Here is a 17,651-nt window from a genome sequence, read left to right as displayed (position 1 = left end):
AGGCGCCTGGAGCCAGCCAGCCATTGGCCACTGCCCAAAGCACATCTTTAACACTGTAGCCAATTTACTTTATCTCGATCTTGCTCAAGTTTTTGTTTCTACCGCTTGTTTCCTCATTATCTCTAATTCAGGGACATGTGAAACAGTGCAAAGCCACCTGCAAATTCCTTTCCCACAACAGCATAACTGTTTTGTTCTGCAAGTACCTGCCTCAAAGCCATAGTATTTAATGTTGGATTATAGCCTCCTGCTTCTGGACTTAACACTAACAATATCAGCAATCCGTTAATATATAACAAAATCTTTACTCGTTTTCCTCTCAAGCTTGAGAAAGAAGCAGCTCTTCATTTGAAAACTCCTCTCCTGGCAAATAATACAACACTCTTATTTTATTCTTCCACAACAACTTGTCTTTCCCCCCTCATTAATCAGTTTCTGGAGAACTGAGCCTACCCCTCCATAATGTAGTTTAGTTTTGACAACAGTTTGATGTTGCTCTGTCCTCAAATGTCCCCCAGTTGCTGCCTTTCTCACTCTGCTGGAAGACTTTGCACTCCACATTTTCAGTTGTTTCAGCAATTACAAAACATCATTCCTTGTATTTAGAACACAGCAACAAAGGTTAAAAATAAGCCTCCTCATTCAAGTCTTTAAATGCTAAGTAAATAATTTTTGCAGTAGTAGCATATTTCAGAGCAAAAGAAATAAAGGAGTATTTAAATTAAGCACTTTATTGTTGTTGTTGTTGTTGTTATTATTATTATTATTATTATTTAATTTATTATTATTTAATTTATTATTATTTTCCTGCTGACCTTTCAGGTCTTGGCCTTATAGACCTTAAACAACTAGTTCTGTGTTTCCTTGAGAATTCTGGAGATTGGGGACAGGATGGAATAAGAGAATAGAAGGATGGGAAAGGAACATCTTCGGTCAAGGACTTGTAATCTTTGTTCAGGATAAAGCCAGGCCAACAACAACTTTGAGAGTTATTCATTCAAGATTGACACCAGTGGCTACTAAAGGAAATGGTTTAATTTCACAGAGAGCAGGCACATGGAAAACTCGGATGAAATATTTTTTATGCAGCTGTCAGTGCTAGTGATTTATGAGAAAAAGCAACAGAACTCCTACTCTTGGAGTTAACGTGTAGGGACACTGTGGGTGTTTTAGATATGCAACAAATTTGTCAAGAATGTTTCAAGGATATTTGAAATTCTTGAATCGCTTGGCACTTCATTTATCAACAGCTCCATCAATGCACTGTGGAAACATGGCTGAGAAAATGTCAGACAACAATTGCCTAGAGAGACTAGGACTTTCCCAGTACAGGAGACATCGTGGAGAGAGTCCAGTGAAGTGCTGTGGAGGAGATGGCTGAAGGACTGGAGTATCTCCTGTGTGGAAAGGCTGAGAACTGGGACTGCTTAGCCGTGAGAAGAGAAGGCTCAAGGTTGACCTTATCGATGTGTACAAATACCTAAAGAAACAGTGTAAAGAAGACAAAACCCTAAGTCTAATGAATGATATCTTCTCTCCCTGTGCATCCTAACCTATGTCCTTAAGCTTTCATGATTAAACAACGTTATGTCATCATGCACAAACATGACTTTTGCTGCTCCTGTAACTACCGTGACATTTCAGTCTTAACAGTCTTCTACATGCAAGGTAACCAATCGGTAAGAACCAGGATTTGTTTGGATCAAAGGTGCACTATAAATGCATTTCCAGTACCGGACAAGCTTTCTTTCTCTGTTGGTGTGCAGCATTTTGTTGAAGTTAAGTGTGGGAAGGATAAGGCGTTATGACTTACTTTTACCCACGCCCTGAACAATTTACAAAATAGTATTTCTTTAAACATCTGCATCATTTCAAGTCACTGCAAAGTGACGATGGTTAAGTACACACGGAGCAGGGCAACTAACAGGCAGGTGAAGAAAGGAACTCTGTGGTGAATCTGAATGGCAAATTGTTCCCTGAAGCTGAGTTCAGCTCTAACTGCTTCAGTATGATTTTACAAAAGTGAATAAATAAATATCCTGATCTACTACGTATTTGTCCTTTCTCAGTTGGCTCAAGGCCGAGAGCAAAATAAATATATATATGAATAAATAAATCGGTTCTGCCGGCCAAAAGAGGAGGAGCTGGTGCAGGACCTTCATGGCACTGCAGTGGGGCGTCTGAAGGACGGGGAAAGAATGGCCAGAAAGCCCAACGAGCCTCCCAGAAGCTTCTTATTTTCTGCTTTTGTCACTGCCAGAGAGCCAGGGAGAAAATGGAAGGGCCCGAGGAAGACGAAGGACGCCTCCTCCTACAGCAGCTCCCCAAAACCACGGCGCAGGCGCAGGCGGCCGAGGAAGTGACGGCAGAACGGCGGCGCGGCGGGGGACGGGCGGTGGTGGCGGAGCTGCGGCGGGGGAGGTGAGCGCTGCGCCCGGCGGTAGCGGGGAGCCCGGCGGGGCCGGGCCGCTGCGTGCCCCCGGGAGCCGGTAGGAAGGAGCTGGGGGGTGGCCGCGGCAGGCCGGCTGCACGGGTGAGGTCTGCACGCAGGTGAGCGCAGCCTGCGCCCGCCCGGAGGTGAGCACCAGCGCGTCCTGGCGCAGGCTGGAGGGCTCCGAGCTGCGGCAGCGCCCGGTGCCCCGGCGCCGGTGCCGAGGTGCCCCGTGCCTGTGCGGGCTGCAGCCAGCGGGCTGGGCTGGCAGGTGCCCTGCTCGGGTGTGCAAGTAGTTTCTGTGTCCCTCCAAGAGCCAACTTGACCGTTTTGCCATTCCATCCCCCTGAAAGCTCGTGTTAGGCTGTTTCATGGACTCAGTAAACATCAGCGGGGTTGTTGTTGTTTGCCTGTTTTTTGGTTGGTTGGTTGGTGGTTTTTTAAACTACGCTGTCTTACTCTGTTTTGACCACCTGTGTTTTTGTTTCTGGGGTACGTTGTGTTGCACGTGTTATGTGGTAGTCCTCTGGAGCGTGACCGTTCAGGCAAGACTCCCATCACTCCCGGGTAAGGGAGTCGTAGTTGCAGGCAATCTTTTTGTCTTAGTACCAGCATTTTTCAGGACTGTCCCGTGTTGTAATATGCATATTGTTTTGCTTCCATTTGGTCAGAACCTTTGTGAGAAAGTGTGCAAATTGACAACATGATTCTTATCATTCTTTGATGCCTTTGAACAGAGGATGCCAACAGAAGACAACCACCTAGCAGACAGTATTCAAGAACAAGACACTGGTGCTACTGTAAGCAATAATCACCTCCATAATGCTGAAGAATCGGGAACTAAACAAGAAAATGGCATGTGCAACAGTGAGCTGGGTAATAGTTCTGGAGTTCATGAATCTCCCAGCCAGCCATCCACATCTATGGCAGGTCCTTTGGAGGTGCCCAGGAGAGGACAACCCCTGTTACATATCAACAGGCAGCAGATTCAGTCCGTTTCTTGTAGCGCACAGGCTGCTGAACTCAAAGGTTTAGGAGTTGATGTCTATGACCAGGATGTATTGGAGCAAGGAGTTCTTCAGCAAGTAGATAATGCAATTAATGAAGCTAGCAAAGCAGCAAAAATAGCTGATGCTGAGAAGGAGTATCAGTTGGTGCTGGATGACTTAAGGTAAGCTTTGTGTCCTTACTTAAACTTCTTTTCTGTTACTGGTAATCAAGTGAGGCTCAATGTTTCATGTTTTTAAAATTGGAACATAAAAAGGTTTTCAAAGCACTAGATCACGTGTACTTTTCTGAGTTATCCACCTTTTGGAAAAAAAATCACATCAGAACAATGAAGCATGCGCTTATTTGACTCATTCAGTCATGCATCAAGGCAGTAGGGGCATAAGACATAGAGCGCATCTCCTTTTTCTGCTTTGATGCCTACCTTGCAAATATACATGTCTGTTTCCTGGCCAGTGAAGGGCTGTGTTATAGTCTGTTATTCAAAGTTATATTCAGGAAAGTACCACTTCTTCAATCCTGCATGCTTCATGTGGTTACTTGCTTCTGGTTGTTTTCTGTAACTTGCTACAGTTATTTTCTGTAAGTTGGATGAATTCGTAAGTCAGTGTACTGCGTCTATGACAACCTTATCACAATTGTTTGCAGGAAGTACTTAAGGACACCTTCAAATAATCAAACACTTAACTAGGAGCCACAAATCTAATTAGCTTATCCAGTTATTGAAAGAGCAATACACAGCACTGTTACTTGATATTGTCCTGATTTTCTTTAAAAAGTGTCACCAAAGTTTTTTTCTTACGCCTTTATTTTCGAAGTCCATGTACAGTCTTAAAATTAGATTTACATGAGGATGCAAATGGTTTGCACAGACCTGCAGAACCTCTGCTTTTCCTCAAAATCAACTTCTGGACTTGCACTTTTCTAAGGCAGAGATACAGTTGATTTGTTGAATAGAGGGACCAACAGAAGTAAAAATGTGAGTAGAGCATGATAGAGTCCTCTAACACTGAGCATTTTTTTGAGTAGTTGGTAATGATTTCATAGTAGAGGCAAAATTTGTGTGAATCTCATCGTGTAAGTAGATGAAGAAGAAGAAAAAAAGTGGTTGAAGTTAGAGTTAAATCCCACAGTCCTGTTAAATAAAGCTTTGTGGAAGAGTATAGTAGCAGTAAGTGGCAGGAGACCTTTGGGCCAAGGAAGCAAAGGCCAATAGGTCAGACACCATCTGCAAAAGGATGCTGTACCTAAAAGCAACAATCAAGAGGAATGAGGAAGGGAATGGTATGGTTCAGAAGTTTTGAAGGGGAATGGAAGGCTGAAGGTGTGCAGACAGCACTGATAGCTGGCAGAACACATCTAGGACACCAGTCCAGATTAGAACTGAAGAGAGGTAAGTGGTCTAACAATTAAGGAAGCTATATAGTTCATTTTTTTTTATACAAGGGGATTTATGGCTGCTTTACAGGTGTTGTTAAGTTTTCTATGATGTTTTTCATAACTCTTTGAGATGCTTATTTGTATATCTTTATTAAATATTCTGCTGTTTCAATCAACAAGCACAGATTTATTGCTTCTGACAGTGGGAGTGGTACCTCATTCTTGCAAACAAATTCAGCAGCAGTAACAGATTATACTAGATTTTAGTAGGTGGTTCAACCAGAATTTCCTGTTGTATGGAGAAATATGGAAAATGGTTATGCATAAATAAAAAAAAGTTTAATGTACATGTGCTGTTAATTCCTTGAGCTAGTTTGTCTTCCTGAAACTGTATAGGTAAAATAAATTGTCTTCCTATATAACAGCATGGAACTGTTAAAAACAGGTTTCCAAAATGAAAGCATAGTATTTTCCATGTAGATTATTTTATGGTATCATAGAAGCATGTAGGTTAGAGAAGACATTCATGGTCTTCAAGTTCAATCATAACCTGACCTACTGAGTCCCATCACTAAACCATGTCTTTCAGTGCTACGTCCACAGTGTCAGGACAATGCACAGAGTGGAGGGAACAAGCTCCAAATCCAACTACAGAGTTCAAAAATTCATTTAATATGAAGTACTCTCATTGAGAACTTATCGAAGAGTAGATACTACACTTGATCTTAGCTGGTTCTGCACCACTTCCATCCCTGGCACTTGTCCCTGCAACCTGTGCTTTACTGCATTGCGATTTGTTTATCTTTAATGATGAAATCAACCACTGTCACTTCCTTGTGAGCATTATCATATTTGTAATTCTGAATACTAAATATTGCAGTGGTTTGTCTTTTCTTTTGAAATTTTAGTATAAGCAAAACTTTGTTTATGAATATTTAATGATGTTTAAGTTCTTAAAGTATTCCGTGTTTCTACTAATGTTTAACTATAAGATGCTTATTTAGAAACTTACCTTTAGTCTTTTTTAAATCTTACGTTAAGCATTCTGGAATTGTTTGAATTGAGAATGTTCTATTTTTCTTTAGTAGAACTGAATAGTACATTACAATCTTGTTTTTCAGATCATGCACATCATCTCTGAAACAAATAAATAAAATTATTGAGCAACTTTCACCTCAAGCTGCCAACAACAAAGATATAAACAGAAAACTAGATTCTGTGAAACGGCAAAAATATAACAAGGTGATTAGATTGCATTAATTTCCTGCTGACAATACTTACCTTTTACTTTGACTGAAGTGCTGGCTTATGTGATATAATTCTTTTTTGATTGTATAATTCAGAGTCCATCTAAAATCGCTGTTTCTTCCCTTTGTACGTGGTTTAATATTCTACCAAAAAAATGTAAATAACTAAAGATGTGAAAGAGAGGTTGTAGAGAAGTTGTTGGTTTTGTTTTGTTTTGTTTTTTGTGGGGGAGCAGAGAGTGATTGTAAATTTCAGACCAAGCTGTAAAGCTGATGTTCCAGGGCTTGCTTGGAAGTCTGTGTTTTGGTTTAACCCAGCTGGCAGCTAAACACCACACAGCCATTTGGTCACCCTCCCCCCTCCCTCTCTGGGATAGGGGAGAGAAATGGGAAAGTGAAGCCTGGGAGTTGATATAAAGACAATTTGTTAAGACAGGAAAATAATAACAATAATAATAATGATGGTAATAGTACTGCTACTAATAATGTGTACGAAACAAGTGATGCACGATGCAATTGCTCACCACCCGTTGACCGATGCCCAGCCTAACCCCGAGCAGCCGGCCCCCCACCCCAGCTAGCCCCCCCTATATATTGTTTAGCATGATGTCAGATGGGATGGAATACCCCTTTGGCCAGTTTGTGTCACCTGTCCTGGGTCTGTCCCCTCCCAGCTCTTGCTGCACGCCCAGCCTGCCTGTTGGCAGAACAGAATGAGAAGCTGAAACGTCCTTGGCTTGGTGTAAGCACTGCTCTGGAACAATTAAAACATCAGCATGTTATCAGCACTCTTCTCATCCTAATTCAAAACATAGCACTCTACCAGCTACTAGGAAGAAAATTAACTTTGTCCTAACTACAACCAGGACAGTCTGATTTGCATTAATTTTAATTAATCCTTTCTAGTAGTATTTAGAGAAATAGCAATGCATTGTTAGAACACGATGTAGTTGATCTAAATCTCTGCTCCTGTGGTCTTTGTCTCCCATCTTCCTTTCCCTAAGTCCTCTGTCACTGTCTGTGTCTCTCCTGTACCAATACACATCATTCCCCTCTATGAGCTATTCCAACTCACCAACTTGGCAGAAGCTGCTCTAGCTTTTTCCTGCTGCATAGTAAGTCAAAGGAGCCTGTAGAGCAACCTAGCAGACATCAGTGTAATAAAAGCAGTAGACCTCTACATCTGTGAATAGGAAGGAGACTTGAGAAAAGGGAAGCTTGTCCTGGTCAGGAATATAGCTCTTAGACCTGCTCACTGTCTCATGGAAATGCACCCTAATAATTTCTCTAATGGCCACCTGACTGAAAAGCTTTCAGACACTTCTTGCCACTCTCAGGTCATTTGCCACTGACTCCATTCAGTTTGTTTTTTATATATATATTTTATTATTCTTTTGATCATTTCAGCAACTTGGATAATGTTGTGCTCACAACTTGTCCATTAAAGAGAGTAAGTACTGAATAGTGGTACAGGACTAGAACTGAGTAGCTGGAAGTAGCAAGAAGAAATGCATTAAACTGCACTTCACCTCTGAAGTGTTATCAAGTAATTGTAAGCTGTATTTTCTTGTTTTCTTATTACTTGAGTAATTTATGCAAGTGTTAGTTGAAGTTCATATCTCTTTGGAAATCCATTGTTAGCCATCTCTAATGGCCTTTGTACGGTAACTATCAATCCCTGTATGAAAACTAAAATCTGTAACAGTAGTTCCAGTAACCTCAAGAGTCTGGTTAAACTGCAGCGTGTTTGAAGTGAGGCACTGTATTTGAAGCTGGTCTTAGACAACTTTTTTCCTGCAGAAGTGACTTTCAGTACTTTTCCTTTTGTAGTAACTTGAAAAAAAAAAAAAAAAAGGCTAGGTAAGGATGACTAAATTATGCCATTAATGAGACAAATGGGAAATTAATGACTGTTATATCTTTTTGTGTGGAGATGTCATACAGGGAGAGGTTTACAATACTTTGGTAGCAAGGATAATGGTGCATACAAAGGAGGTAGTACAATGTAGCATACATGGATACACTTACAGTTTGTGGTTTAGAAAGTGCTACATAAGGACATAGACATGGTACTGAATCTTTATTGACAAAAAAAAAAAAGCTTTTTGTGCTGTGTACTCCCCCCCCCCCTTTTTTTTTTTTTTTTTTTTTTTTCAATTATGTCCCTAGGTAGGTGAGGAAATATTTGGAGAGTGGAATGGAATTACACATGTGGAAAGTTGCATTGCCTATGTCTTTGTATTACTGTTTGGAATTTCTTGTTTATAAATGAAAGTTAGCAATACCAAGGAATTGCAACATTACTGGTAAACACCCAGTTGAGGATATTGCAGTCAGATAAAAGGTGTAGCAGAAGAGCTAGGTATGAATTCTTAGTGGTAATGAGCTATGTTTGTTAAGACATCTGTAATGTTGAATTTTTCACATATTTTTCAAAAGTATTTAACTTTGTGGGTTTTGCTGGTAAATTAGCTGTGATCATTCATGAATTAACTGTATAGAAATGTATATTGACTGATGGATTTACATTTTCTGTTTCTTTCTAAGCAAACGTTCTAAAACTTCTGGGATGATAAATAAATCTTATTAAATTTTATAGCTGATTTTAGTGGCGTATTACCCAGTAATCCAGTCTTGCAAATCATGAACAATTTCTTTGGTATTCTCTACATATCGCACAAGTGCAATTAACAGGCTTACTTTGCATAGTTATAAAGTGACTTTGAAAGTCACTTTGAAAGATGGACATAAAAATGCATAACAAACATGTAAACCCTGTGTGTTTAAATAATCTGATCATACTGCATGTGTATTTTAAGGTAAGTTACACACAAAATTGTTTGTGTTCTATGAGTCAGTGCCCTACAGATACATGGTGACAATTTTTTGCACTTCCTATTTTAAAATTGAATACTTCGAACATTTGAATATGACTTTCTGTTGGAAAATACTGCAAATATTCTAACTTAAGTATTGCTTAAAAGGATAGGAAGTCTATGAACGAGATTAAAAATTAAATGATGTATCTAATTTTCATTCAAGGAGCAGCAGCTGAAGAAGATCAATGCAAAACAAAAACGTCTCCAAGCAATTCTTGGTGGAACAGAGATTCTTGATAAAATAAGTGAGATTGAATTTGAGGATGATGAAGGTATGGGAGAAAGCTGAAAGTTCTCTTACTTTGATGTAATGCCTTTTGTTGTTTGATAGTAATTTGCAAGATCCTTGCCAATAAGGAAATAAATTTCAGTGGTTTGTTTTCAAAGGATGACTAAAGAATGCTTATTCTCTGCACCTGCAGAATTGCAGATCTTGGCATATTCATATGGGAAGTTTTAAAAAATGGTTGTTAATCCATGTTCAGCTCAGTAGGGATGGCTGATGCACATTAGAGTATTGGGCTTAATAAATTGGAAATCTTAACATTTTTTTCACAGCTAATTTGATAAAGATGACTAACATCATGATTGAATTACATTTTATATGCTGTATGCTATCAATCAGCATTAACAAAATTGTTTTTTCTTATTGTTGGGAAATAGCATTAGAAATGGATGGAGGAAGTGTTTCTTTTTTTTTTTTTTTTCAAGCTGTATTACATTTAAGAATAAAAGGAAAGAAAGAACTTCTTCCAGAACAATATATTTGTTCTGTCAGTGTTTCGTATGCAAACGATTTTCACTGTTTACTTTCTCACTGCCTACTGCAAACTGAGCTGGGATTTTGTAACTACAGCTTGGCTGTATCTTGCCCACCATCACTATTTGCAGTATTCTGCAGGGCAAGCTTGGGCCCATACAATGTTGTTGCCCTGTGCATTTACCCCACTTTGGCTGTTCTGTTGCAGAGGTGTAACACCTGTCTGCTGTGTGGCCACTGCAGATGTGGATTCCAGATTTCACAGAGATTTTTTTTTTTCTCTCCTGGCTCAACAAAACTTACTGGGTGTGAAAACCTCAGTAAAGTTTTCATAGCAGAAAATCATCTTTAAGCCTTTTTTCTTGTAGCAGGCTCATGCAGTAAGACTCAAGCACCCAGTGTGATGAAATGTAGTTAGAAAGTGAATGGAGTCTATGACAGAAAAAGTGGGGTTCAGCAGTTCCAGGGATTCAAGACACTGAGGGGCTGGAAAAGAAGGGCTTTCATGCCTGATGCATTATTGTTACTCATTAAACACACTTTGGTGATAAATATGGTGTTTTTAATGAAACAGTAGCATGCTGATGATTTTGGTATAGCTACTTTGAAATTTTAGACCATTAACACATTTCAGGCTGGAATTTCCTTTCAGCTTCTTGAATTCAAGAGATTTCCTTCCTCTATGGTTTCAGATACCAGTTGTAACTTCAGTTAACTGTGTTAATAAGTATAGTAACTGTGTGTGCAGTTTAACTGAAGCATTCTTCTATGGCAATGCAATGTGTAGCCAATCTGACTTTTAAAGTCGTAATCCTAATGTTAGTGTATTAGTATTGTAGAGTAGGAAGATAGTGTGTTGTTGGTTTGTTTGTTTTTTAAGCATGTGGGAAGACAATCTTTTATGTGTGCCTTAATATTTGTGTCTCTGTCCTGGTATGGTTAATGGACATGTCAAATTTCAAGCTCATGAGTAGGACTGAAAAGTCAGTAATAAAAATAGAAATGGACAGTGTTGCTCCATATGCAATCTGTGGTTTCTTGCAGTGAACAGGATATGTTGAATTGAAAGCATAGGAGGGGCACATTAGAGTTCATGTGGTGTTGAGGGTTAATCATTTATGGTTGGTTTTGCTGCTGCTGTGGGTAGTTCCAACGGTATTAGCATTTTGATAGTGGGTGTAATCTTTCCTATAAGAATTTTTGGAAGTAGTTTGAAGTTTAAAAAAAGTCCTTTGGCTTTCTGTTTTATTGTTTTCTGGTTTTTGGTTTGTTTTTGTGTTTTTTTTTTTGAACTTCTTATATTATATAGAATCATAGAATATCCTGAGTTGGAAGGGACCCTTAAGGATCATCAAGTCCAACTCTTGACACCGCTATGTTAGTTTGGAGCCATGTATAAAAGTGAACGGATTTAAAGTTTGAAAAAAAGGGTGTTCCTGTGTTTGAGTTATTCAGGACACATGAAAGGTAGGATGAATTTTCTGACTTTTTTGTTTCAGAACCTGGTCCATCGTCTCTTGGCAGTATGCTTATGCCCGTTCAGGAAACAGAGTGGGAGGAACTTATTCGTACTGGCCAGATGACCCCTTTTGGAACTAAAATACCTCAGAAGCCAGAGAGGAAGGCACGACGATTAATGCTAAATGAAGCGTCTGATTTCGAGAAGTATTTAGCAGACCAAGCTAAGTTGTCATCTGAGAGAAAGAAGTTATCCCTTCACAAAGGAGCAAAGAAGAAAGCTCAAGCCAAAAATGTTCAATGCATAGCTCCCACATCTACTACAAAGGAAAAAAAGGGTAAATCCCTGTCAAAAACAGATAAGCGGTTAAAAAAACACTTGAAGAAACTTCAGAGGCATGCCCTTCAGATTCAGCCAAAATCAGGGATTCCAAAAGAAAAATATCCTGAGACCAAGAAGCTGAAGCGAGAACAGGAGGACGATAGTGGAGACTCTGAGTATGTACCTGATGAGGAGCTCTTTGATCCTGAAGAAGTCGAAGAGGAGGAAGAATGGGTACCTTCTCATGCTAATAATGATTCTGATTATGAACTCAAGAATTTTTCAAGAAAGGGAAAACATTTGGTGAAGAGAGATTCTAAAGAAGCTGAAGAGGATGCTGACTACTTTCCAAGCTCTGAGGAGGAAGAGCCTACAGTAGGGAAGCGCAAAGTAAAGAGATGGAGAGATGATGGAGATGAAGACTATTATAAACAGAGATTAAGGTTAGTCCTAGACATTTTATTAGTAATATTAACAAATGATATTGCATACGTGAAAGGCAGTTTATAATACACAGGTAGGAATTGGAGTAAGGAAAAGGAGACGGTCAGAAGAATCATAGCCTTCCAAAAAGGAATCAGGCTTACCTCTTAATTATAATGGCTTTGCTATTTAATTTTTCTGATTGCTATAGGGTCCTTCAAAAATAAGTTATTTCAGTATTCAATTTGTTTGCTATTTGCAGAACTGTGAATGTGCCAACAACAAAGTGTATATATAAAGCAACATTTACTTGGCAGTGTTACTGTCTACTTAAGTGGTGCTTTTGTCTGCAGATCTTTATATCTACTTTTCAAATATAGATGATTTGTTCTGTTTGATAGGCAAAATTACATGCAGACTGACCTTTCAGAGGGAGAGCACTTTCACAGCGTGAGAGAAATCTTTGGTTTGGTTTGGGATGAGGTGGGTTTTTTTTTTTTCAGCCCTAGTTAATGGCTAGTCAAGAAGAAATTCCTCAAACAAATCATAGTTATGTACTATTTTTGTAGAATCCATTCACTTATTGAAATATGAGGCAAATATGTATAGTGTATCTGGCTAACAGGTTTATTTGAACATCAGTATAAAATGGATCTTGAATTTAAACTTGTGAAAATTCATACTAGAAAGGACATGATCTGTATTGTTTGATTAGCAAGTGATATTTCTTGCATAGTTTAGATAAGTAATAAAGACTGGATGTTCATATTGCTATGACTCAAATCTAAGAAGAGCTGCCCTGTTTGACAGTGATTTTTTTCCTCTTTTTGCCCTTAATGAGGGTGATGTCCTTATCTAAAGAGGTAGTGGAAATGGTAGTAGTAGTTTTCTCTTGCTACAATAACCTCAGGTTGTAAACTGTATAAGATTTAGAAGGTAAGTCAGCATCTTCTATTAAATAGACTAGTATAATTAGGTGGTTAAGTGTAGCTAAAGTGTCAGGAACACAAGTTATTTCTGAAAATGGCAGTTGAAACACCAGGTGCTTATCTGTAGTTTATGAAATTTATATCGCCTGGGTGTCGATGGTTTCTCTGTAGCTATGGTGTGCAGTTGAGATGTCTTCTCTATGGATAGCATAGCTGTTGAGCTCCTAACAATAAGACTGCAATGTTTCCATTTTCACTGCTGCCTGGAAAACATCTTAAAGGGTTAACGAAGTGATGTGTAATTTGTTAAGCTCTTAAAATGCTAACTAGACATGCCAGTAAAGTTAAGGAATAGTCTTTACACACTGGGAGCCAAAAGATCAAGATCAACTAAAACAAATAAAACCATTTTAGTGTTCTGTAACTGCTGGCATGTTATCTCTTTTCTGCTGTAACAGTTGAGCTTCATATAATGAATGTCAGCCTGTTGATAGCATGCTTGCTTTGAATTCATTACTTTTTGTGAATGTCCTTCAAGTAGTTTATAGCCCTTCAGAAAAGCATAGATTCCAAGTTGGAAACAGCTGTCCTGGAGTGAAAGGAACAATCGATACTAGGGTTGTTGGTGAAGGGTGGCTAATGCAGTGGAAAGGCATAGCATGTATAACGGTTGGGAGACTTAAATTTTACAGAAATATAAAACCTTACAGAGTTAAATGAAGCTCTATCAGAAGAAGGGGAATAAAAACTTATCTTTTCACATTGAGAGAGCCTGAGCTGCTGTGGAGAAAGAGGTATATTCTGGTAGAAGTACTTGCATGGTTTCAGAATTGTTCCTGGTAACAGAACTGTCAGTAAGAAGAGCCCAACTTGGCTTTCACGTCTGAGATTACTAAAACAGATCAGAAGCTGACATGAGGCGTTAGGCTGGCAATCCCAGGATGCTGCTTTTCAAAGTTAAAGCGTAGTGTTATTGCTCTTGAATAGAAAATTTCAACAGGAGGCTAATCTGAGCAGTGTCCATAGGGTCAAAAAGAAATGTGTTTTTATTGGATGCATTAAAAAAATTAATTGTATTTAGTTGGTAAAATATGTACTATTTTATTGAATAAAAGTATGTTCTTCACATTTGAATTAGACCAGTATTAAATCATTTTTAATTCAGTGTTTTCATCAAGAGTAATTTATTTTGATTGAAAGTTTTAATATGACTCTCAGTTTAAATTCATTCAAACACGTTTTTTAATAACATTAAGATTGTGACAATTTATCCTTAGCAAAGTCATATTGTAGACTACATTTCTTTTGGTTACTAAAGTTACAATAAAAGCCTAAATGAATTTTAGAAATATCAATAACTGTAATTGCCACCAAAACACTACATCTCTTAAAAATTTCATAGCTACAGTTATTGTGGCTGTTAAGCTGCAGCTGTCCACATTGACGTTTTTATGCTGACACCCCCAGGTAATCTTCATTATGGGAAATGCCATGAGAAAATAAAGTGTGGTGAATTAAGAAACATATTAAGAATGCTATAGAAATTCTGTCATTTGCTTACATTTATGTCTTATTTCACATCAGTTTTACTTTTGAATGCAAATGAATGGGTGAGATTATGGTATATTTTACCCCTGAGATAGGCAAGGCAAAGTCCTTTAGGATTACTTTAGTCCTCTGAACATCTAGTCTTGTGCTTGGCGCTGAATAAAGTCCTACACTCCTAAAGATTGAAAATGAGTTTCCTTAACATTAAAACTTTTCAGGGATGGGACTTGAAGAGATTGGTCTGTGTCAAGGGGAAAATATGGTGATGTTGTTAAAGCATGATAATTAGCTAACTGCGGGACTGCTCAGCTTCTCCAGAACAGACTGCTTCCAGAAGAGGAGCTGGTGCATCTGCAGGAAACAGGGCGGGTAGGAAAGCGCCCTGTTCTTTGCTTGCCTCCTAAAGGCAACTTGCAGCAGTCAGCCTAGTTGCTGCTCAAAGCAAGATGTGATCAGTGGAAAGTGGCAAGGCTAGCTTCTCAGTACACATGCTTAATAATTTCAGTTCTCTTCGCTTGCATAGGTCTTGCCTTTGTTTGCTTACCATTACTGGTAAGCAAATACTTTACACATTACAAACACTTCTTCGCCTTAAACATATCCACAGTTTCTCTGGACAACCTGGTCTGGTACCTCACCACTCTTTGAGTGAAGAGTTTCTTCCTTACATCTACTCTAAATCTCTCTTTTAGTTTCAAGCTGTTACTCCCTGTCCTACCACCACACCCCTGACAAAGAGTCCCTTCCCAGCTTTCCTGTAGCTCCCGTTAGGCAACGGAAGGCTGGTGTAAGGTCTCCCTGGAGCCTTCTCTTCTCCAGGCTGAACAACCCCAAATCTCTCAGCCTGTCTTCACAAGAGAGGTGCTCCAGCCCCCTGATCATCCTAGTGGCTCTCCTGGACTTGTTCTAATACATCTCTGTCATTGTCCTGGGGGCCCCAGAGCTGAAGACTCCAAGTGGGGTGTCACGAGGGCAGAGCAGAGGGGGAGAATCCCTTCCCTCGCCCTGCTGTGGTGTGTTGACCGCACCACGCAGCTTGCTGTCATCAGCAGACTTGCTGAGGGTGCTCTCAATCTCACTCTCCATGTCACCAGCAAAGATGTTAAATAGCACCAGTCCTGATATTGACCCCCTGAAGAGCACCACTTGTTTCTGATCTCCACCTGACAGTTGAGCTGTTGGCCGCAACTCTTTGAGTGCGACCATCCAGCCAATGCCTTACCCACCGAGTGGTCCATCCATCAAATCCATGTCTCTCCAGTTTAGAGACAAGGATATCACCTAGGGGAGAGTGTAAAATGCTTTGCACAAGTCCCAGCAGATGATGCCAGTTCCTCTTCTGCTTTCCACCAATGCTGTAACCCCATTGTAGGACACTGGATTTGTCAGATTATTCTTTGTATTATTCTTTCTTTCAAGGTTTTACAGCTGTGGAAGGTGCAAACTATGCAGGTTTTTTTTGCGTATTAATCAACATTCTCCTTTGCTGTATTAAAATGGAAAGTGTAAATGTAATCAAATAATTTTAGGTCCTAATATGTAATTAACATGTTATGCTGTTGTCATTGCTAATGCAATATCTACATGAGGCAATAGCTTGGAAACAAACAAAATGTAATAGCGATCCTAAGGTCACTGTTCCCATAGCAGCTGCCAGTATGTATATGCCTGCTGCTTCAGGGAAGGCGTTATATCTCACACTGGGGGAAGATAAGTACCATATCTATGTTTTCCTGTGTATTTTGTATAGTTTTTGGAGTAATGTTATCTGAATAGCTCTTCATTCAAGTGCTGTCAAGTGCTGCGAGGCAAGGCTAGAAATGCTGCTTCTTTCCATGTCTCCCAAGTGACATCCAAGCAGCTGAGTTGCTGGAAGTTGTGGCTATCAATGCACAAAACAGTTGATAAATATCAAACAAAAATAAAATTAGCTAAAAAATAAGTTGTGTTGTTCTCAAGTCAGATCACTTTTCATATGTTAGCTGTCTTTGAAATATCCGTGTCGCTGAATCTCTCATTGTTTCAGAGTTATAAATTTAAAAAGGATTAAATACTACCTTTTGTGGAAGACATTTTCTTAGAGCATCCTAACTGCTCTTTAAAATGACAAATCCAAGACACAAATGAAGATATATTTTGGCTCACTCACTGAGTACACCTTTCATTCTAAGCTCAAGTGTGTAATTGTCTACATCAGTCTTAATTTACTTGCAGAGACTTGTGGTACTAACTGCATTTATTTCATCTGTTAGGACGTACCAATTAAATCCACCCATACAGACCATAAAAAGTTAGATCAGAAAAGTAATGCTGAATGCTTCAATTTAGCAAATTAGAATAATCTGTAAGGGGTTCTTAGCTGTCTAAAATAGAAAACATATTGTGCTTCAAAAATGCAAACTATATTAAACACTCAGCTTGGTTCCTGACTGTATTTTAAAAAGAAAAAAAAATCTAATTGTGTTCATTACTGTTTTGGATGCAGAATTTCTTTCTAGGGTATTGCAATAAGTGGGAAATCAGCTTAGTATCTGAATGCAATCTTATAGTAAGGAAGGTTTAATTGTATGATATATGGCTTTGATACTGTACTTGCAGGATGAAATTGTACTTACGTTAGTGACCCATGGACAGCATAAAAGTAAATTTCTCAAGGGTCATGCTTCTGTTCTCAAGAGACTTTGGTGATACAATAAAACCTGTGTTTCCTGATTGTTAGGCACGTTAATGAAATTTAACTGAGATTCATAAGGATATTTTTAATTTCATCAATATATTAAGTCAAATTATGAGCTACTGCTGTTCCTCCCTCGAAAGTTTGACTTAAGGGGAAGGGTACGGGAGCAGACTAGCCAACTGGTATAGCAAATATTGTCCTCCCATTGCTTCAACTGTTTAGAATATTTTCACTTTCCTAGAAAATAGTGAAATGTTACTGTAAAATAGCTTAATACAATATCTTGCATCAAGTTCACAGCTTTTCAGAAACTGAATAATTTCTTCAAACTGCAGTGTATTAAAGTGGTAAAATAAATAAATAAATAATATGCTGCTTTCTCTTTAAACTTAGGAGAAAATATCAAAAACCTCCGGACCTTTAAAGAGATGCAATAGCAGAGCCTTTAATTCTACAGTTTGTGTAATTACGCATTTCAGTAAAGTAACAAATACAATGTGTATAAAAAAGGAAATCTAGGTTCAGAATTTATTAGTTCAAATTCTAGATATACTTATTTTCTAGTTATCTAATGATTTCAAGAGATATC

At 38.8% G+C, this 17,651-nt stretch overlaps 1 protein-coding gene and 1 pseudogene across 3 annotated transcripts in view; one reads left to right on the top strand and one right to left on the bottom strand.

The window, feature by feature from the left end:
• The first annotated feature begins 2,272 nt into the window (after positions 1-2,272).
• Positions 2,273-17,651, top strand: part of ERCC6 (ERCC excision repair 6, chromatin remodeling factor) — a 48,242-nt gene continuing 32,863 nt past the window's right edge. Inside the window, exons 1-5 of one of the 3 annotated variants that reach the window (XM_068688006.1) lie at positions 2,273-2,421; positions 3,169-3,602; positions 5,941-6,061; positions 9,109-9,217; positions 11,205-11,928. In XM_068688006.1, coding sequence (XP_068544107.1) covers positions 3,172-3,602; positions 5,941-6,061; positions 9,109-9,217; positions 11,205-11,928 — 1,385 coding nt within the window. In that variant the 5' untranslated portion in view covers positions 2,273-2,421; positions 3,169-3,171. The other 2 variants (XM_068688007.1, XM_068688008.1) reach the window with 2 other exon arrangements.
• Positions 5,398-5,552, bottom strand: LOC137859981 (U2 spliceosomal RNA; annotated as a pseudogene).

This window comes from Anas acuta, chromosome 7 (genome assembly GCF_963932015.1).
Source record: "Anas acuta chromosome 7, bAnaAcu1.1, whole genome shotgun sequence".
NCBI lineage: Eukaryota > Metazoa > Chordata > Aves > Anseriformes > Anatidae > Anas > Anas acuta.
The sequence above is the reverse complement of the archived record's forward strand: the minus strand, read 5'-3'. Positions and strand labels throughout refer to the sequence as shown.